This window comes from Aplidium turbinatum, chromosome 16 (genome assembly GCF_918807975.1).
Source record: "Aplidium turbinatum chromosome 16, kaAplTurb1.1, whole genome shotgun sequence".
NCBI lineage: Eukaryota > Metazoa > Chordata > Ascidiacea > Aplousobranchia > Polyclinidae > Aplidium > Aplidium turbinatum.
Window position 1 is genome coordinate 13,460,724 of NC_137487.1, and position 22,271 is coordinate 13,482,994.

Sequence of the window (22,271 nt, forward strand, 5' to 3'; positions counted from 1 at the left end):
TAACCTATGATGCCTTCAATCAATACTCAAAGTATTCAATTAGGGGACCAAAATTGCATGGCTCTTTATAACTGATTTGAAAAAAATTGGGAACACATACTTTTCTCCCTCTCTCACTTTCTCGAGGAGGCTCAGGATAGCTTCAGGTTTTTACCCGAAGAGATAAATGTAACTGGAAGTGGCCCAAAAATAAGCATTATTTTAATTACAGTGGTGTATGGACGTAAAGTATAAAATAATAAAAGGTCTACTGTAATTTAAATGTTTTTCTGGCCGTGGTGGACGGTTTGTACCCGTTTCTCTCAAAATAAACTGCAGACCTTTAGTTTCAAGATTTTGGTACCAGTAGCCTACTTCAAGTAGATCAAAATAAAATTACACGACCAGGTTACGTTCCTCTATGGCTATGCCACATGCTGTAGCTCCTAATACCTTTCTTTTATGGCAAAATAACTAAATAGGCTACAGTAAAGTGCCTTTTTTACTCTTGGACAATTTAGTATTTTCTACAAGAGCCAATATTCCTTGTTTGTACGTAACCTTACATCTCCTCTGACCTCTTAATGATAGCGTAAGCCTTACAGCACTTCATAAATAAACGACGCAACGTGACTTTTGTTGTTCCTGAGGTAATACGCCTGCGCTGTTAATTTTAGTTTACTGAATGATGTGGGTTGCTTGGTTGCCTGCTTATCTGTTATTCAAATAACTTCAAAAGTAAATATCTAGGAAGGAGCGTTCTTACTGGCAGTCAGAACAAGGCTGAGGACTCGCAAGAACAGCTAAATAGGCTACGTGTTGCGTCTTCAACAGTTTGGTTCAAGACCTCAATATTTGTTAACGTAGTTTCCGCAGATTTATATTTTCCAGCTACACTTAATTTGCGTTGCACTAATATCTGCACATGAAAATCATTATCGGTTTAGATACTTTACGTACAGTTGAGGCGACCGAATTTTAGTATATTTGCACGGTGAACCACCACTGCTCGTGATTCGATTTTGGCCGAGCAATTAATTCATTTTGCAATACTTAACTAATTGTTTATTGCAAATGTAATACAGATTGCCACCTTTGATAGTTTTCAACTGCTATTTTTGCACAAACTAACCTTTACCTTTAAACATAAAAATCAATATCATATGTCAAAAGTTTATAACTGCTTGCTAACTTCAAAATTACAAGTCATTGTAGGCTGCAGAATGAGTTTGCAAGACCGCACTCTAGTAAATGAGGATTATTATTCTTTTTTTTTATTTCTCATGGCGTAAAATCAAAAACGAAAATAAACTATGTTGTATATGCTGATTGAAATAAACACCATAGGTTGCAAACCTGAAATCAGTGACAACCAATGACGTTTGTGTATGCAAAATCAACAACAATTAAACGTTACAAAGCAACAATACAAAGACGTTTGATTGGTTACATTCAGCAAAGTTTGAAGTATTACCTTAATTGTCTAGTGGGAGTGATTGAAACATGTAAAAATATAATGTAAGGGGTGTAGCAAAGTTTGCACTGTGACCTGATTTAAAGCACAGGTTAGTTTTACACGTATAGCGCGTGTGAGCACCACAAGTTGATGAAAACAAAATTTGCTTCACTAGCTGTGCGCACCATGTAATGCTGTGCGTCTCACTATGTACGTCTCAACTCTATCACCGTATTGCATTTTTAAATGCGTTTTGGTGAAAAAGGTAATGTCTTAGTAAAAAAGCTATTATTTCAACTTATTTTCTTCAACAAGCAAGAAAAAAAACAACAGACAAAACACAACACAGAAAACGATGCTTCATCCTTACACTAATAAACGTGAAAGTAAACGTTTTAAATTGGACAAAAAATAACATTAAAGAGTATATAAAAGTACGTGCGATATTAAACCGTCCTGTCAACAAAGTGGTATAAGCACAAAATACGAAATAAAAAAACATTTAACATATGAAAAATAAAAGGCATCAGTTTATGCGGCACTAAAGTACACCTCAAAAAATACTAAAATTTATGATAGAGTGAAAACTTAAGAGCACATGCTGAGGGAAAAAATCGAATAAGTTTCTTGCTCAACAAGTACATGCGCACAACTATTTAGCTGATAATATAAGATGTGAAGTAAAAATTCCGCAAACAAACATCACAACTTCACTTTTACTGTAGGAAGTTTCAGTTAAAGTATCAAAATAACCGTAAGTACTGTTTAAAGATTTTACCTTCCTGATCAAGAGAAAATAGTATTTTTATTGGCCCGTTTCTGAAGCTTGCGTTTTGGGTGACACAGTGTTTTTTCAATACGAAATAATTTAAACGTAAACTGGCGAAGTATGCTGCTTCAAAATAATAACTTTGGTTAGAAGTGGTATCAGCATTGCACCTTGCAGTGCCCAGAAATTGGTGTTGCCTTTTTATCAAGGATTGCCACTATCTGTTGGGAATATTCTCGAATGTTTTCCTTTCTAAGTGTCAGGTTTTCTTTTCGTTTTTTTCTTTGCAACTGGACAAGAGTTGGGAAAGACACCAAGCCGATAAATTTCATCGAATTGTACAGGATTTGTTTTTATTCGTAGATTTCTCATGCATCCCTCAAAACTCTGATTTGAACGAATTTGTCTTGGGGAGAGGTCGTTACCTGGTGAAATAAAATTCTTTAAAAAAGTTACATGTCATTTAACATCATTCGAAATTGTATCAAATTTTTACTTTCACTAGCTCCGTGCAAAAAAAAAGCTTTAAATGGGTTACTTACTTGGTACTCCTCCGATAAATAACGGATCTTTTGTGTCTGCAGAGATGGTGCTGGCTTCGCTAAGAATGTCTGGCACACTTTGTCCATCTACATTAAGTCGCAATATGTTCATATCCTTTTCAGCTCTTATTGAATGCCATTTTCCATCACATAGTTGATGTGTGGTTTTACGACGACGTCGTGACATTGGGCTCTTGTATGAAATTTCAAATGCACCTGCACCATTGTCCGTGCGAAAGTAGATTGTTCCGTTGACCATTTCAAGCGCCAGTCCGTCTCGTCGATCACTGTCTACACTGATCAAGACACCATGCGCTCTCCAGGTTCGAAATTCCATTTCGATCATCATTTTTGGACCTACTCGAAATTTATTATTGAAAACAGCAAATCCACTACCATCAAAATAAGCGCCCGGTTCCTGCTTTTTGTAACATTGTTGGACTTTGTACGAAGATGTTGCTTTGCTAGGTTCCAATTTTATATGTTTGTTCAGCCTCAAGCTTCTAATGCACACGTCCATGCTGTTCGATATCTGTCCCACTCGAGTTACATCGTGTCCCTTAGGTAATCCCCCAACAAACAACTCGTCATTAACGTCCAAGTCTGTTGCCCCTTTCTTAGCTTTAAATTTTATGCGTTTTTGTTTGTCCACTATCAGCAAGCCTTGTCGTTTCGTTCGCTTTATTCGAATTCGGTGCCATTTTCCATCGTTAATTCTGCGACGACCAAATGCTTCTGCTGCTCCTTGTCCATTATCAAATTGAAAAACAGGTTTTCCGTCTTTTAACTTAAGGGAAAAGAAGTCTCGTTGTGATGTATGGCTAGAGTACAACAGCAAGCCACTGTTTCCGGAAGTTTTGAGCCGCAATTCAAATGCCAACCGTTTACTGATTGTCGTTTTTAATGTATACTTCAAATGACTATTTTGACTGATGCCAAAATGTGTTGTAGATTTTCGGTAGCTGAACTTTCCAGAAGATTTACATAATGGATCAGTTGGTCTCGGTGTCGGAGGAATTAAAATTCCTCCACCATCTTTCATTGGGGATATGGAAGAGGTAGTTGCTTTGGATGGTTTCGAAACTCCGGTCATGTTAGACGGTGGAGGAGCTGCAGATGTGACAAAAGGATTGAAGGGGTTGACTTGCACATATTCACAAGTTCCCATGTAAATGTTTTCAGCATTGACAGCTTCTTTAAAATCGATGACGTTGTTTATGATGAGATCCTTGATACATCCATTTAGAGATTGTTTTACTCCGGCAACTCCCTTTACGTCAAATGCATCAGGGACTCCTCCAACAAAAAGACGTCGAACAACGACAGGCCGATTTGTTTGCTGTCCAAAAACTCCAGATGCATTATCGTCATTTTCGTTCATATGAAGAGAAATACTGGAAACATAAAAACATTTATTGGTCAGAATACAACTTAAGATAATAAAACCTTCAAAGAAAGAATGTCAAAGATGGAAAAGTCTTTTAGTCAATTTATATGATGCGTGCAATGATCTCTGAAGAAGAAAATATTTAAGTACATTTATGTTTTACATACTGTAACTCAGCTTGAAAGGCAACTTTTTTACATACAACCAACTATCGTCTGCTACAAAAAATTACTGCTGGAAATACCACAAACATATCAACCAAGTAACGTGGCTGTGTTCACGCATTCATTTTAAACACACGAAAAAGCTACTTAACCAGCAGGTTGTACCCGGAAATGTTACTTGGTATTATACGTTTTTAGTACAACAAGGCAGACTCTCTACCAACCTGCAGTTCAAATACATTCCGTTCGAAAAATGTTTCTTTTTTGTGATGTTGCACCATAAAATCTAAATCTATTACCTATAATACCATTTGGGTAGAGAGATAACTTTTTTAAACCATAAACAAGCATAACCCAGCATCAACACTACATTTAACATTATAAAAACAAAAAAACAAAATCAAAAGCAGTAATATTTTCGGCTAGTCAATCAATATGCTGACTAGCCGAAAACGTTAGCTTATTGTTTTGTTTTTTGTTTTTATAATGTTAAATGTAGTGTTGTTGCTGGGTTATGTCTGTTTATGCCGGTATTACTTATAAAGGCACAAATTTAATGAAAAAATGTCACATACCTTGACTCTTCTCGGCGCAAAGTGACCAAGTAGGTTTCCCCGTTTGAGTAGTAATCATATCGAGAAGATATGTTCACTGCATCTTCTTTATTTAAGTATACTCGAGCGTGGACACGCCCTCCGGATAGGAATATGGAATAATAGTTCTGTGAAGCAGATGGAACATAGTTTAGATATAGTTACACAGATTCACAAAGCTTAAAAGTATCAAAATGAAAAATTTTAAGACTCAAAATGGTGAGAATTTGTTAAATATGTTATATATCTGGTTAATATAAACAGTAAATGCTATTAATACTACAAAAGTGCTCAATGCCAAGCATAAAAGTCAATCAGAACAAATTTAATCCAATATAGTCATTACTTTCTGAAAAGTATAATTATGTATAAATATTAAATATGCTAAATACGCTACTATGTTGAAACATAATAGATATACTATAAAACAGAATCACACAAGAAAAAAAAAAATAATTACTTTGGTAGCCGTACGAGACCAAACCATTTTGGGGAGGCAGAACGTAAATTTGCCCAAATGTGCACGCTTTTATAAAAATTGCCTAAATATAATGTATGCGGTGCATGATAACAGTGAAAAACTGACATAACAAGATCACCAGCAGTGGCGTAGCCAGGAATTTTGAAGGGGAGGAGTTTGATAACGTGTTTCGCTTGTGGCGACACCCATCGGTGGGGGGTTTGGGGGGCCTCCCCCAGAAAATTTTGAAAAATTACTTTGAATTTGGTGCATTCTGAGAATATTTTCAACAAAAATGTGGGTATGAATATTACTGTAAAATGGTGCTGTCCGGTGGCATAGCAAAAGGATAAGATTATGTTTTCTACGGCATTTTTCGGAAATAAAGCTACAAGTCTCTATGTTTTCTTGTTGCTAATTCCTGGCTGAGATATTTGAATGTTTGGTAATGGCAAAACTCGCTCTTTGCATATTTCATTTAAAATTAGGCAAACTTTGTTTTAGAGGCATAGACTGAAAGCATCATTCTCAATATCGTGACGTCACACACGTGCCAAAGGGGGGGTGCAACCCCCAATCCCCCCTCCCCCCCTTGGCTACGCCACCAGCTACCTAGAATTTCTTACTAAAGGAATCAAGATAGAAGAACTGAATTCCTCTTTTAAGATACCTTGCTTGTGCATGTGCATTGCTCGATGCTTCTGCACTTTGGCATGGTAGATAGGAGTAACAAATATTGTTTTACACACCACAAATAAAAAACAACCCCACTTAAATATTCAGTTGTGATGTCATAAAAGACTCAGAAAAATAAACATTGCAGGAAACCGGCTCAGTGTGACCATGCGGATTCAGAAAAAAATACATAACAATAGAGAAATTATAATTAAATGTAATAAAACACAGAAATACTACTTCTGTTCAAATAAACTTTGTTCTGAAATCAATTAAAATAGTTTTGATGATACGAATTTTAGTACAAAAAATAAAAAAGTCTGGCAGCACTACTTCTAAAAATATAGTTAGGCTGGGTAATGTGATGACAAAAATTAACTAATATATTCTAAGGTTGCATACAGACGGTGATGTAGGATTCAAAGAACCCAATTAGTCTAACAGTTCGTATTTACATTGATTCAATGTCTGAATATTGAATAATATTCAATCGTCGGATTTGCAGAAGGCGTCGTTGGATTTTCAAAAAATCGCCGAATAGTAGCAGACCCTTTTATAAAAGTAACCAAACAAAGCTAAGCTACACCTTTTAACATTACTTTTAACAGGTAGGCTATAACATTTTTTTGTTCAATGTTGTGGTGTTGCTTAGCTAATAGCTACGGTATGTCTGTTTATGGTTGAAAAAGTACTGTAACCTCTCCACCCGAATTGTTTTATAAAAGTGTTCACCAGATTTATATAAATTCATATTTTGTAGTCGCCCAAATCAAGATGATGCATTTATGGATATTATGAAAAAAATTAAAGACTTTGTAAATTTTGATGCGAGGCAACTGTATCATGCCAATTGGGCAGTTTTATAAATATACAGTACTATGATCAGATAATTTCATATTTTTTTGTTGCCCAAATCTAAACGATACAGTTATGTAAATGGGAAAAATTAAGGCAGTGGCTATTTGACCGGCGCCGGCCTTTTAATCTGAAACACTATTTAACCGGCTCCAGTCTGTCAATCTGAAACACTATATGACCGATATCATATATAACCTACATTACTGTGGTTGTTCACGAAAAAGCCACTGCCTTAAATTAATGAATTTGTTCATTTTGGGGAAACTGCCTCACGCTAATTTGGGCAGTTGCATAAACAGACTAATCAGTTTCATCAAATAATTTCATGTTTTGAGCTGCCCAAATCAACACGATACATTTGTGAAAATTAATAAAATTAGCTATATAGCCTACTATAGAAAATTTTGCGTTTTGACTTGAGCAGTTTCACAAAAGTATTAGAGACATATTTTGGTGGCTGCCTAAATTGGCATGATGCTGTTGGTTAAATGCATTTTGTACTACAGTTTGATCACCATGCAATACAATACATCAATATTGTGTGGCCAAATGAAGATTTTGCGGCACATTTCTTGTGCAAATAAGAGGCTGTACTTAGTTTGATAGGTAAAAGATATTAATTTATAGTTTTTCTTAATTCATGCAATTTTGTGGCTTTTCATATAGCAATTTTTGCCCTAATAATTGCAAGATTTTGCCCGAATTCGCGACGTTTTGAAACAACAGGGGGGGCGGCTGCCCCCCCTGCCCCCCTGGCTCGTACGGCTATGCTTTGGTATGACTAAATAAAAATTACATAGTTTTAAGATATGTTTTTATGAAACAACAACACTTCAACAATCGGAAACAGCACCCTGTCAAAACTTCGTGACCGAGCCTGCATCAGTGTTTCAAAGCCTTTACTAGTACGTGACACTGCCAGGATTAAGCTCATAAAGAAGCTTTATTAGTCCGAGGATAAAGATTCAATCAATCAATTAAAATGCATCCATTTCTAAATAACTCTACAAAGATTGAAAAGTCATCATCCATCTTACAAGGTCATCACTTTGTCTTTTCATTCTATTTCTTTGTTTGGCTTTACTTGTTGCCACAAGAAGAAGTGCGTCGGATTCTCTTGTATTGAATGTCATCGATATTGATCCGAATGCAGGAAAATTGACTGGAGGAAGCTCCACATGGCCTCTCTTGGAGATTCCAACATCACGAGTTATCTAATGATGAGGATTTCTTTCATTAGTGACGAACAACCATACGTTAAGACAAACAAAAATAAAACATTCTATTTTCCACTTGAGGGTGTGATCGACCATTTCATGCACTATTTCTCGACCTTTCAAACGCCCTTGTTGATTTTGAAGTTAACATATCACTGAGCAGTAGCATGACAAAATATGCATTGTTTGTTATGGAAAAATTAAAACATTACTTTGAGTTGTGAAGAGCAAGTCATGTGTTTATGATGTTTTTTTTCGACTCCGGCTGAACGACTGCTACGCTTGGTTCATATTTTATTATCCCATAATAAACATAGACATTTTAATCACGAGACAGTCCATTTCAATGACAATCTCGTAGGATACTTTCATATTTTTAAACGTGAGATTATTGGTGAGGATAAAGTCGCGTAAATCAAGGCACTCACTTTAGCAGGACAAGAGAAATCGACACCCGCGTCCAAGACCACACCCTGTCCTCCACTGGACTTTAACATGAGGGATCTTCCAGAAAACGACAATTCACGGATGCATCCAATAAATGAAGTTCTTGTTACATTGGGCCTGTTCAAATCAAGAGTGTTTCTTTAGACAAAAGCTAAATCATAGGCCGTAGTTGAGCATGGCCATGGTATGAAATATGTTCAATTGTTCAATTCCCTTCAACAATGTATTTTTTAAAAAATCCGTTTGTTTTAGTGTTATTATCTCCTTTGTCCAACGAAATTCATTCGATTAACGAAAGTATTTTTGTATGTAACTGGTCTACTAACAAAATAATGACGGCTATATAGATTGGAACGAGAAAAAATGTATTTTTTCATCACCAGTCATATCGCAGAGCACAACATGGGTTTAATTGTTATCGAATTTCTTAATTGAACTAAAATTTGCAAATTCATCTTCTCTTTTTGCTACATCGCGCCGGATATTGTTTACCAAACACTAATTATAAAAATAAACGTTCATTAAGATTCTAAATACATAACAGAAGATTTAGTCGGAAATTGTCAACTGCGAGTGGTGGGGTACAACATACTTCAGAAAAAAAACAGCTGAACTTTTCAAAATAATGTCCAAAAAATCTGAGTTGCCAAATGAAATCTTTAAAATTTCATAAACTAAACGCAATGATAATAATTCTTCACTGAATAAGTAACTGCATTTTTTGGGTGATTTTTGTAAGTTTTTTCATAGTGGTAAGTTGTATTTTGTTGGTTTCGATAATTTTCTTATTGCATACGCGATTACTTTTCTTATCACATAACTAAAAGTTTTTGTTTTCTTTTTGGGATATTCGGCTTGAGTTTAGATGTATTGTTTGTAAGCATCAAGACGGTTAAGTGTTGATTTTAAAGTGTAAAATTGACTGAAAATAACTTATATCGCGTTTTCAAACCCATGGATCTATGCAATAGCAAACAAATGAAACATACTTAAGTAAAGAAAACCAAATAGTCATGCTGAAAATCACTCATTTCAAGACATTTTACCTTATCACAAAATCAAGAAAGTCCCTGAATTTGGAAAGAAGAGAAGCAGTGAAAGATAAATTAAGTTAAAGACTTAAAGTAAACCATGATTGCAATACTTCATTGTAAATTTATGTGTGAAACTGCAAAATTTATTATGAAAAATGAAACTGTATAGTATCAATGGAAAAGAAATTGAAACTTAAAAAGAAAATAAGAAAAGCTATCAGCTGTTTCTTAATAAAGTAAGATAATAAACTGCTAATTGTTGGCATTCAATAAAACTTTGGTTTAAATTAGTATTATGAGAACCACATTTTATACAGAAACAAGAAGTAGCCTACATGTAGGCCTACTGTAATTCAATGAGAACGTTTGGAAATACGTTGGTGCAAGTGCTTGAAAAAATTAGGTTATTTTTGGTTTGATAGTCTGAAAAGCTTCTACTGATTGCAATTTAGTTAACACGAGAAGTGGTGTGGTTACGTAAAAAAAAACGCTAGAATTTATCAATTCAATGGAACTTAAAAATGGATTACTCACTTGAGCATACGCTCTGTTGGGAATCCACCAACACAGAGAAGATCATTCGATTTTAAGTCTAAACGAGAATCCCTCGGTGCAGTAATGTTAAGCCACACCTGCTCTTGTAAGATTCCGTTTAGTTTCACTCCAAGGCGAGCTGATGAAGAACATAAGCGTTTCAGTTAGCGCAGTCTACTCAACAGTTAGCACATACGGAAATAATAATGTAAAGGGCAAAGAACTGTTTGATAAAGTAATTTATTCGGCATTTCTTTGTTACATTTAAAATAAATTGGTAAGCTAATTTATTCTAAACAGGTTACATTTTGGAAACTAATTAATATACCGGTACCAAAACTTCCGCGACGTCCAACAGCCACAAAGACCCATTTTCCACGATTATACCGCTTGATGGAAGTAGCCATGTGAACGCCATCACCCATGTCCATTTTCAGCACGAGTCTGCCTTCGGAGAGTTCCAATGAGAGAAAGTCAGGCTAAAAATGGAAGCAAGTTAACCTTACGTTCAAGGAAGTGCAGGCATTATTTTAGGACAAACTTAGAAACTCATCTTGTTGCTGCAGCACATTTAGCGAGATTTTTAAACTGATGCATGTTACTCATACAAGTGGTGTTTTTCTACACTACGACTATGGTATGAAAGTATTCCCTTTGTATGCAATAGCTATTAAAACATATACTATAAATATTAAGTAGCCTACTGAACAATTTTGTACGGCCTACTTTTTTGCTAGCATCTGTTGCTTAATAGACTAGCACAATTTACAGTCAGATTCTCATTTGCATCCACCATACTAATCAGACCATTAACAGTCGATAAAATTCTTGCAGAAATCACTTTAACATCCCCCCATAGGCTACGTTCTGTTGTGATGAATTGATAATTCTAGTCATGAGGGCTAAATTCAAATATCAAGTGTAGTCTTTGCTAATGAATTATAGGAGTTGTATTCTTTTGTACACTAAATTTACCATTTCTTTTGATCCCATGTAGAGGAGAAGACCTTCTGAACTAAAGGTTTGAAATTTGAACATAAACTTTGTGTTTTCAGTATGTCGATTGAGAGGTAGCTTCAGTACAGAGTAGCTGTGACCATTGTAACTGTATATATTGGATGGAAATTCTCCTGTATTCCTCACAGGGCTGTTGAAAAATGCAATCAATAAAATTACATACAGTACTTAAGACGAAGACGGATGACTTACACAATAACAGCCAACTGTATATAATTTTTTGACTTCAAGTTTTTTTTTTTACCTGGCCACACAGCCCTTGCAGTCTTCACTGTACTGAATGTTTTTAAAGTTCCACAAACCGATGCTTTTGCCTTGCAGAAATGCCTCTCCCATGCATCCAGTAAATGTTCGGTATAATATTGTTTTTGGAATCTACAAAAAGGAAGCAACCGTTGTTAAGCATTCAACTTAAAGGCTATTTTGCACCAAATGTTTTCCGTATTTTCTGTTGTTTAAGGTATTATAAAGTGCTGAGACCGTGCCATATTTTAAGTTGATTATCCTGCTTCGGTATCACGCACGTTACAACGTACGCGTTTTGTTGCCTCTAATTTTTTCTAGACTTCTGCTATGTTTGGTATACACTGTATTGTTTTTTGTTGTGATGATCAGAAATAAAAGTAAAGTAAACTGTATAAAACAAGTTTATTAGCAAAAGATGAATGAATGTAGACAAAGCAGACCGTATTGTCGCCTCGTTGTCTCCCTGTCATTATGGGAACATGTGCAACTTTTGCATTGTGTGATATGTATATTACTTGCATATTTCAAAACAAGTACTATGTTCTTGTTTCTGACAAATAAACCATTGATTGATTGATTGAATGAATGTAAACATCAAGATTCTATGGTTTTGATCTCAAGTGAGTAAACTTCAGCCAATATCTTGGTAGTTAATTTGTTTCATTTCCAATATTGTTAGCATAAACTACAGGTATATCGGCTGCATAGCCCCTTGGTAAGAGTCTTAGTACGGAACTCGAAAAAGTACCGGTTCGACACCGCAGAAAAGCATCCAGCTGTGTCTTTGGTACAACACCTAAACGCACGGCAAAGTGGAATTAAAGATTGACTTTTTGCCTTCTCGTCTACTTAATCTAAATCTTCAATCATAGGGCGTAAGCCTGGATACGACAAAAAAAGGTACATTGTTGTTTTGATGAATTGAATGCGGTGAATTGTACAGGGTTATACTCACATCCATTGTCTGTGTAATTCCCCCGACAAATAAGATGTCATCTGTGTTGACATTCAACATGGCGTAATCACCAGGGGAAGTGTCTTGAGATGTACGGATGGTTCCAGTTTTATTCGACGTTTGGTATACCGTTACGTTCAATTCTTGATTATTTCTGCAAGTCAATCGATAAATTGTTTTCACATTAGATTATGCAGATACGTTCTATAGCTCGTAGCAACACATTTTCGTAAAGTTGTTCTGAGATCAACAATTCCAAGCAGATTCATACGCTTCCCACCTCATCACTTCAATGGTGTACCAGTCTTGATCACCAACACTTTCTACACGAAGCGGATTCTGCACAAATCCAGGGCCTCCACCAAGGTTCCACGTCACGGATACCTTATGATCACGTAGTTCTACAGCAATGTAATCTTGCTGCAACAGATATGTTAGATCCGTAAATTAATCTACTTTGTTTCTAGCATATAAAACACTAAAAAATTAGCTGATTTTTTTTATTGTGTCAAATAGGGTTATCGTGTTCAAGCAAATATGAAGTATAATACAATGATGTTCGCTCTTTGCAATGCAAAATGGTTATAATTAGGTTTTATCCTGTAAGTGGCGTGCATTGCTTCAAAGATCACTTTAATGAGGGCAGATCTGTGCGGCAGAGCATATGTTGCTGGATAACACATAAGCTTGTTTGGATGGGAAATCAATAAACAATCCGATCTTACGTTGTTCCCGTTGTTTTTGATAAAGATTACGCAAAGTGCGTCGTTCTGCAGCAAGGATTTTCAATGAGCCAACATTGACTAAGAAATCCTCCAGTGAGAAAAAATTTTTTTTTTGTAACCTAGTGGACATGTACCGCGAGTAAGGTCTCAGAAAAGTGATAAGCTCACCGTTCCTGATAGTTTTGTAATTTTTTATTAAAAGCATCAAGGCAAAGCAAAACAATTATATTACTAACCTTTTCTCTTGCTAAATAAAATAGCATGTTGTTGGGGGTGCTTGTTTGTACGTTAAGAATTATCTCTGTTATTTTTCCTGATGTTGGTGCAGGTTTGTATTGCATAGTGCAGCTGCCAGTTGACTTGACCGATGCGCTGCGTATCTGTGTCAAAAATAAACGCATTTAGTTTCAGTTAATGTTAAATCTTCTTGTCCGGAACGTAATATGTTACGCTATGGCCCTCTGGCTACACAACAACCACAATGCCATTTGCTAACAGTTCCAGTAACTGAAAAAGAGGACAATATTTTGCAAGGCCCTATAGCTTTTAGCTTATATTAACTTTATAGCTTCTTCCGTATAGCTTTTAGATTTCAACGTTTCAGATCGTAATTGCACTTTACATGATAACTAAAGTTAAGGCATAAAATCATATGAAAGGCACGCAGAATACACGTTGATACGTTCTACGATTGAGAAAAGAGATGAATAAACTCAAATACAATGTGAACTAATTTGAGCCATAGTTGTAACACAAGTGTGAAACAGACTGTCTAGTTGATAAGAATACACCAGATATAACCTACTTACCGAAGCTGCTTTCCTGCGGGTGTCTTCAATCAATTTGCGAATATGGCTTATGTTTTGAGCTACAGCGTCCCGTATCAACTCCAGTCTTTTTGCCGTGTACATTGCTCTATCTGAAGCTGCAGCAGCGCCGTTTAACTTCTCTGGTATCTGAGCCACTAATGAAATAGAATAGTAAAAGCAACGCGTTGTTCAATTCTGATTTTTTTTTCTTAGTTGTTGAAACAAATTGGTGTAAAACGGGTTCAGAAAACAATAAGTTAAAGCAGCAGTGAAGACTCACATGCAATCTTTGCTTTCTTTAGTGTCGTGTTATGTTTTTGCGTATTGCGATTGGCCACGTCCAACTGTTGATATTTCTGCTGCAACCTAGAAATGCCACTTTCAACTCCACTCACAAGAGGGCCCATGCTCTGAACTGCTTGATGCACATCCTTCGGATTGAGAGGCGATTTGAGTAAAAGAAAATCTGTGTAACGATAAAATCAGGTTGAAGCAGCTTACTCAAAAGTAACAGAAAACTAAAAATCCGAGGAATCCAATTATTGATGCTAAACGTAACAATGATAGAAGCACAACGTCACTAGATGTTTTATGCAACCACCATTAATTTTTAAAGACATTTTTAAAGACAATTTTTAAAGAAATGTCATTAAAGACATTTTAATTGCCTTAGAAGTCATTGGCATCACCTGTTTCTGTTCTTTTCATTCGGCTGAGAATTTTGTCGTATTTCTTTTGAAGTTCCTTTGAGCTGCGATTTACTGACCTTAGTTGGTTGTTTAGAGCTTGCAACTGATCACGATCTCCTGTAAGAAATTAAAAATGCTTCTGTGCATAAAAGATGCAACCTCATACAAAAGTAGCAGACGATGTCATATAACAATACAAACAAGGCATATGAAGCCATTAGATAACTGTTTCCATAAACGTCTAGAAGATGAGCGGAGTCAGTTGCTCTTACCTTCTGTTGTAACTCTCACAGCCATCACGCCTCTGTACGTCTGCTTGCTTTGTTTTAAAGATGCGTCTGATTTTGCTTTGAGATTGTTAGTTGCCATTCTTCTTGCGTCTATAGCGAGACGATGTGCCGCAAAAGATGACTTATTCGCTTGCTCTACTCGGTCAGCTATGTTGGTCCATCTTGAAGCTGCTTCAGTTTGATTGAAAGACTCGACACTGATATTGTTGTGGACACTGAAATATAAGACACATTTTACAATTTACTAGATGTATTTCCTGGAAACAATAACACGAGATTTTGTAAATGCAAAAGGTTTTATGATTCTGTGTCATTACCTCTTTATGTAAACAGCTGTGTTTTGAAGATTTTTTTTGTGGTCCTCAACAACTTTTTTCACTTTCATCATCAGGTCTCGTGGAGCAGGATTCAAATCATTTTCCAGCAACCATTTAAGACGCCGAGTGGCATTTCGCAGATTCGACTTGATCATGTCTTCATCAGAAAGCATCTATAGTAAAGTAAAGAATTGCGATAATATTGTTACGTCTTCTCTGCAGTCTGCACTGCTTAAAACCAATCAAATACTTTATAGTTTTGTAGAAATTTGTATTGTAGACCGAAAAATGATTTTACAAAGTTTCTTAAAATGCGGTTTTATGCTTTTGAAAAACACCAAGCTGATCTTGCTAAGTGGGGCCTAGATGCATGGTATTTAGTTTCAAAAGTTTGGGAGTGCTATCATTTAATTCAACAGCTATTTTAGGCTTCCTTGAGTTAAAAGAGTTGTGTTTGCAATTTTTCAAAGCTGTTAGATGGCTTATTTGATGGAACAAAGCAACATATTGTGCTACGTTGGGGAAGTTGAAACAGCACCGTAATCTATGACAATTTTTTTTCAATCTTACGTCCATGAATTTTCTTCCCTCATTGTACAGTCTTTTCGCTTTGTAAAGAACTTTGCTTCCTCTTTCCAGTACCACATCGGTCATAGTGGCAATATTTCCCACCCTCACAATATCGCCCTAACAACAAATTGTAAACGTTAAGACTTTGAAGAGTAGGCCACATTCGGTCACACGCACGTTTTAACGTTCGCGTTTTGACACTTCTACCTTTTTCTCGACCTTTGCTATGTTGACGTGTATTGTTTTTGATATGATGGTCAGAAATAAAAACAACTGAACTGAACTATTCCACAGTTTCATTTAAGCTTTTTGCTTGCTTCTGTGGTAGGCTACTGAGCTTTAAGCGATGAAAGTGGGACCATTTCTTTAGGTACTCACGGCCTAACTTACAAGCCAGTTTTTGAAACAGTATTTATTTGTGTGCAACATTGTTTGGGAAAGTATACGCCAAACTGCCGACAATCAATATTATCCAAAATGAAAATTTAAAGAAGGAAAACCAACCACTATGGTTTGTAAATAGTATAATAAAAATTAAACCATATCTTATTCTAATTCCAGAAATTCATATTTGTTCATTAAAATTTTTTAGGTTACTGTGGTCTTCAAGAACTGAAAACTTTATGTTAAATAAAATCTGTGTACGCACTTCGTTTTGTCGATGATATTGCCTGTTCAAGTTGTTCATCTTGTTGGTGGTAGTTAGTATAACCGAGACGTTGAATAATCGCTTTTGAGTGTTATTCAGTTTGGAGAAAAAATCCTCGTAAGATGCCATTAGCGATTTTCCTTCTTCGCGAAAGTGATTTTCAACCTCCGTGGATTTTAATGTAAAATTCAGTATCACGTTCGACACGAGAGCTTCACTAAGTCTAAAATAGCAATATAAATCGTTAATTTACAAAACAAAAAAATTAGAAACTTTTAATTTAAACTCCATCTGGTCAAACTATTTGAGTGAACTGAAAAGTTTAATGTTAACCAAAAAGAAAAGATTGAACAGAACCAGAAAATCTTCTCCACAGTACTTACGATATATCATCAAGAACAATCTGTAGGTACGGAGAAAGATCACGCGTGCGCAGTTTATTGGTCAAACGATTTGCGTCGAAGTACATTTGAGAAATATCTGCAGAAGATCCATTCTTCAACTGCTTCAACAGTCTTCTAAGACCACGACTGTAACCTTAAAATAAAGAAAATATTTGTTTGCAACAATTGATATTTGTTTTAATAAATATGCAATTTTGTATATGCGTAGTTGATAATAACATTCTATTTGAATAAGGACCTTCTGATGATTCCCCTTTTAGGGTGAAACAGGCTGTAAAGGTTTTAGAGAGTATAATAACTATATTTGATGTAGTTTATAATATATTCAAAATTGGCCCAATCAAGACTGGGTTACAGATTATTTTAATTTACTGTAGCCTATTGTGGCCAAAAAGAAAGAAGTAGAGCGTTTATCTCAAGTACTATCTACTATAATACTTTTGTTAAAAAGTCATTAGTTATTGCTGTTCTTTTTTCTTACAAAAAAAGACTCACTTTCAGCTGAATTGGATAAATTCCGGGAAATTTTCTTCTTTTTTTTGAACGTGGACGCCGATTTTTTCACCATCGAAGTTAATTCATTAGAACTTTTAGCACAACGCGAAGCCTGAAAAATAATTTTCAATATTTGACAATTAAAAAAATGTAAAATTACTGTGTTGGTTAGATAGCAATTCACAAGTAAATGTTAGATACCATGTTTACCATCAAAGTAGACGGTGATATAACATTGAAGTGCATTGCATAAACGTAAACGTATCAAGGATTATCAATGATTATTTATTGTGAGTTATGACAGTTGCAAATTAGCAACTGTTAATAATTTGAGTACTAGTTGTTGGTCTAAAAGTTGAGGGAGGGTATGCTCACGCTGCCCTCTCAAAATCGGTCCCAGAACGTACTTGTGAGAGCATAGAAGTAAGTTGATTTTCCAAATTGCTGATATTGCCTGATGTCAATTCCGCGATCAAGGCAAAGGCTTCAGTTTTTTTCTGGGAAGAGTTGGTGATACTGTCCTGAACGAAGAGCAAAGTTGGAGATTTGGTCGAGTAATGCTAATTGCAGCAACATATTCATATTTCAAACTTTCACTCTTTTCAAGAAACTTATTACGTAAGGGAACTAGCATTAGCATTGACTAAAATAACTGCTAACAAAAAGTAATGCAAAATCTCGCCATTTCACATTCTGAACAATTTGAACAAAGATTTCAAGTTGATGACGCAAAACAAAATGCACACATTGAAAGCATGGGACAAAATGACAAAACTGAAACCGCAGCAGAAGTGTTGGATGTTCACGGTAAATAACCGAACAGCAGCCATTGCCAAACTTGAAAAGTTGTGAATGGTTAGTCATAAAACTCTGTAAGTGTGGTTAGTGGTAAACTCTGTACCATGGCGCAAAATTTTTACATTTTACGTTCACCTCGATGTGGTTTGATTGCAATGGACGTAAAAGTAAAAATATATGCAACCCTGGTCTACCCCACACAACACCCTTGTACCTTAACCATTGTTTGCAGAAAAGAAACGTAATTAAACTTTTTGTGCAGCAGCTGCATATATAGCTGCATGCAACAATTCAAAGTAAATTCAAGTAGAAAAAAAATTTTTTTTTGCAGAATTGTCTAAACATAGCCTTCTGTAGTTATTATACTTATAAAAAGTTGCACTTTTGCAAATCCTTTTAGGCTTGAGTTTATTATTCCACACAATGTTAATTTCAGATGAAAAATAATTTTGTAAAACATAACTTTTACAAACAGAACACCTGTACCAGTAGTCGGCAAACGTTTTAATCGTGGCCCAAAGCACTCTTTCTATAGCTGTCGAAGACCCAATACGTTTTGAAACAACTATGCCAAAACAAATGTTTGTTTATAAAAAGCTCAGTTGTTTTGAAGAAATAACATTGTGAGGCCATTAGTGTTTGGTACTTTTTCACATTATCGTACAACCAAAAGGCGAGTTTTTAACAGCAATTTTGGGTCAAAATAACAATAAAAACAAAAGTAAAATAGATTCTATATTGTCTACGGGCTTAGAACTACAGTGCTTCATAAACTGAAATAACAATAAACAACCCACGGCCCCATACAAATTGCTAAAAATCCCACCAACTTGGCAACGAAACATAGTTTGCCGACTACTGAATTGTATTATTGTATCAACTATTGTACTGTAAGTATTTAGTAACATATACGCTACATGAAAGGCACAAATCTAACAAATCGGTTTGGAATGGATGCAATGGACAGTTTTATTTCAAACCTTCTATGGTGGTAAAAAAGAAAAATTAAAAAACTAGTGGAAAGCATCAATGGGAAGTGATTTAGAAGAGTTCAAAGAAAATTGTTGCGCAAAAGAGAAAAAGTTTCATAGCCTAAACAGGAAACCATACTGCATAATCACAACCATACATTTTAAAACTTGGTTTTGAAACCGTTTACCAAATTGAATGTTAAGTAGCGTGGACTAGACTTAAATGGTTGTGTGCAAAATATAGCAACAACCCCACATGCAAACTTTGGATATAAACGAAGCCTTCAGTATAATTGTATCTTGGGTTATCTTAGAGTATAATGCAAATAAAAAAAAAAGTAATTTTTGAATTGACTCAATCTAAAAATGATTGAACTTTTCAAACACGGCCAGTAGCAGCAAGCTTATGTCGATGAAAAGGAAACAGTACAGTAGACTAGCTTATATGATGAAGTGAGATGATCATTATCAGCGGAACAAAACCTGCTAACGTACCAGTCGGTTTGGCTGCTGGAGAAACGTTAAAATTGCCTGAAGAAATAAAGTATGACATAGAAAACGTATTCACATGTTACCTACAGATTTTGTTGAAGTTTTGAGTATTGAAACATAATTCAGTTTAAAAAAAAGCAAGAAAGAGATAGACAGAAAAACGAGAGTGAAATAACGCAGCTGACAAGTTGGCAATCAAAGCTAGAAAGTTTAAATCTGCAGGAGTTTGTATCAATCAGTAGCACATCCAGGGTGGCACTTGTTCACACGCAATTCCCCACCCTCAAAAAAATAAATAAAACAGAAAAAAAACTCATTTTTTCTATTTTTTGACAAATCTTTCGGCTTGTTTTGTTTGTTCGATCACATTTTATTAATTTAACAGCAGCATAGAGCACGCGTGTTTTCAGTACTTCTGCAATTGTGGATATAAGGAGCAGATTTTTTTTGTTACCCTTAAAATCAGAGAAAGTAATGCAATATTCCGAGCCAAACACATTGCCCACACGACAATTACTTTAATGCAAAACGTTGAAGCATACTACACTACTACTACAGTACTATAGCTAATGCGGCCTTTGATGAACTAAATGCTCAGTTTGTAATATTTTCCAGTGTTTCCTAGTTGAAGCATAAAATTGTCAAAAAAGTAAACTTGTAGCTAGGAAAGAGTTTTCACCTGTAATTGTGCGGTGATATTTCTTGCAGCAATGAGACGGTTCCAGGGTGGAGGAAACATGCGGTGGATGTCGACCATTCCAGTTCGATTCATCAGCTTTTCGACTTCAATCAGCAGAGTTTCAATGCATACTCCATCACACTCTGAATAAAAACAAGGAAGTTAAAAGATGCTTTTATTCTAAAAAAATACAAAATTGTGAGTTCTTGGCTTGTGGAAGATATTTTGAGAGATAATTTATGTTTTACATCAACTTAAAATCCCCTACCATAAATCAACACTTTTATAGCTATAACCTATTCAGTTGATTTGTTCACCATTGACAGCCATCAACTACTTGTCTTAGTGAGATAATGTACAAAAATTGATTTTTTTAAATTCTTTCCTGACACTGCTACAAAGGCAGCCTGCAGATTACTGTTGTGTATATTTAGCAATTGTATTTATGCGCATACAGTCTGGAGGAAGTTATCATGCTTGCAAAAATAGTTGGCTGCTGCTGAGAGATGTCATGATGTAATATTGCACTTTGTAAACGTTGCTACTCTATAGCATTTGAACCTGTAAATACAAAAGCTGTGGCAACTAGCAAAGGGCCACTAAAAATAAAGCAAATATCAAAAAATTATTTCTATTATTGTAAATTAACACATTAAGGCATCGCTATGTTTTGACATTTCAATAGGTGAAAAAGTAAAATCAAAACGGTAACAATCAATAAATTTTCAAAAGTGGAGCCAATTTTAATGGTAGCTCATTTCATAAAAAGAGTGCAGTAGAAATAATTTATAAAGCACCACCATGCTTTTAGCTGCAAAACTCACTCATGCAGCCAACTGGAGTAATGACGTGTCCAGGAAGACATCGGTCACAAATTCGTCCTTGAATGCCAACGTCGCAATGACATTGACCTGACTTCTTGTTGCAAAAAGCATCCACTGAACCAGCAACATTGCAACCACATTTGGCACAAAAACCATCTGGTGCAGTAGGATCACCATAGTAACCATCGGCACACCTGTGTCAACAGACAGTGAAATGATAAGAAAAGCTACCTTTAATCTTTGCTAACTAGCAAATTTCCGCTAAGATTAGCAGATTAAATCTTTGCTTTTGTATGTAGATTTAACCTAGCATCAACTAATGTAAAATTTAAATTTGTACGCAAATTTTTAATGCTGAACAAGGGTACAGAAGGTTTCAATTTAATTTATAAATAATTTTCTAGCCACTGTGAATTGTAATCACACTATTATTGATGCAAAATTTCAAACACTTTTACCGCCAACCACGAGATATTTCATGACATTGTAAAGTTATTAATTTCCTCCTGACGTCATAATGCAAAACGGCTTGCTGCGATGCAAACTTTGGGGTCTCACAGGTTGTTTACATTTTAATTAGGCAACAGAATTTTGACAGCACTTTTTTGCTGCCATAGCAACAAAAGCAAAAGAAGTTTTCCAATAAAAGTAGCTCAAAATGCTGGAGAACCATATGTCAACTGCATTGTCAAGAGTAGTACCTTTCGCAATGTTTTCCAATGTAACCAGCCTGACAAGCATTGCACGTGTATCCGTCGGCATCATCAACAAGACAAGTTGGGCTGAAGTTGTTGCTTACAGCATTCCCCGGACATGAACACTTGTTGCAGGTATCACCGGACAGATAGTATCCCGCTATGCAAGTTTCACAGTGTTTTCCAGTAAACTTTTCTTTGCAATTCTGAAACGGATAGATTTGTGATGTCGAATAAGCATTGCTTTGGCCGGAGAGGTTTGGAAAATATAAAATGCGTTAGTTCATTAAATTTCCGACATTTGTACTGGAAAGATTTATTTTATTATTTATTGCAGTTTAAACAACTGTGCAGTCGGCTGCTTTGCCGAGTGGTGAGAGCCCTGGAACGACGTTCGAAAGGGCGCCGGGTTCGACACCGCTCAAGAGCATGCAGATATGTCTTTGGCAAGACACTTAAAGGCATGCTTGAAGGTAGTCACGAAGATTGGCTTCCTTGCCTTCCCGTCCACTTAATCTAAATCTTCAATCG

The 22,271-nt window shown here is 35.6% G+C and overlaps 1 protein-coding gene across 1 annotated transcript in view; it reads right to left on the minus strand.

Moving 5' to 3' along the window:
* Positions 1-1,244: 1,244 nt before the first annotated feature.
* LOC145785230 (laminin subunit alpha-1-like) overlaps positions 1,245-22,271 on the minus strand; it is a 52,285-nt gene continuing 31,258 nt past the window's right edge. Inside the window, exons 33-58 of the mRNA XM_082596915.1 lie at positions 21,747-21,946; positions 21,046-21,239; positions 20,222-20,364; positions 18,294-18,356; positions 17,689-17,802; positions 17,282-17,393; positions 16,766-16,919; positions 16,383-16,605; positions 15,734-15,850; positions 15,164-15,336; positions 14,829-15,061; positions 14,557-14,673; positions 14,148-14,333; positions 13,868-14,022; positions 13,295-13,438; positions 12,614-12,753; positions 12,334-12,487; positions 11,377-11,507; positions 11,091-11,262; positions 10,450-10,594; positions 10,116-10,254; positions 8,529-8,664; positions 7,921-8,097; positions 4,873-5,018; positions 2,747-4,140; positions 1,245-2,629 (exon numbers count right to left, since the gene is read on the minus strand). Of these exons, the coding sequence (XP_082453041.1) occupies positions 2,457-2,629; positions 2,747-4,140; positions 4,873-5,018; positions 7,921-8,097; positions 8,529-8,664; positions 10,116-10,254; positions 10,450-10,594; positions 11,091-11,262; positions 11,377-11,507; positions 12,334-12,487; positions 12,614-12,753; positions 13,295-13,438; positions 13,868-14,022; positions 14,148-14,333; positions 14,557-14,673; positions 14,829-15,061; positions 15,164-15,336; positions 15,734-15,850; positions 16,383-16,605; positions 16,766-16,919; positions 17,282-17,393; positions 17,689-17,802; positions 18,294-18,356; positions 20,222-20,364; positions 21,046-21,239; positions 21,747-21,946 (5,235 nt within the window). The 3' untranslated portion in view covers positions 1,245-2,456. The remainder of the gene's footprint in view (positions 2,630-2,746; positions 4,141-4,872; positions 5,019-7,920; positions 8,098-8,528; positions 8,665-10,115; positions 10,255-10,449; positions 10,595-11,090; positions 11,263-11,376; positions 11,508-12,333; positions 12,488-12,613; positions 12,754-13,294; positions 13,439-13,867; positions 14,023-14,147; positions 14,334-14,556; positions 14,674-14,828; positions 15,062-15,163; positions 15,337-15,733; positions 15,851-16,382; positions 16,606-16,765; positions 16,920-17,281; positions 17,394-17,688; positions 17,803-18,293; positions 18,357-20,221; positions 20,365-21,045; positions 21,240-21,746; positions 21,947-22,271) is intronic.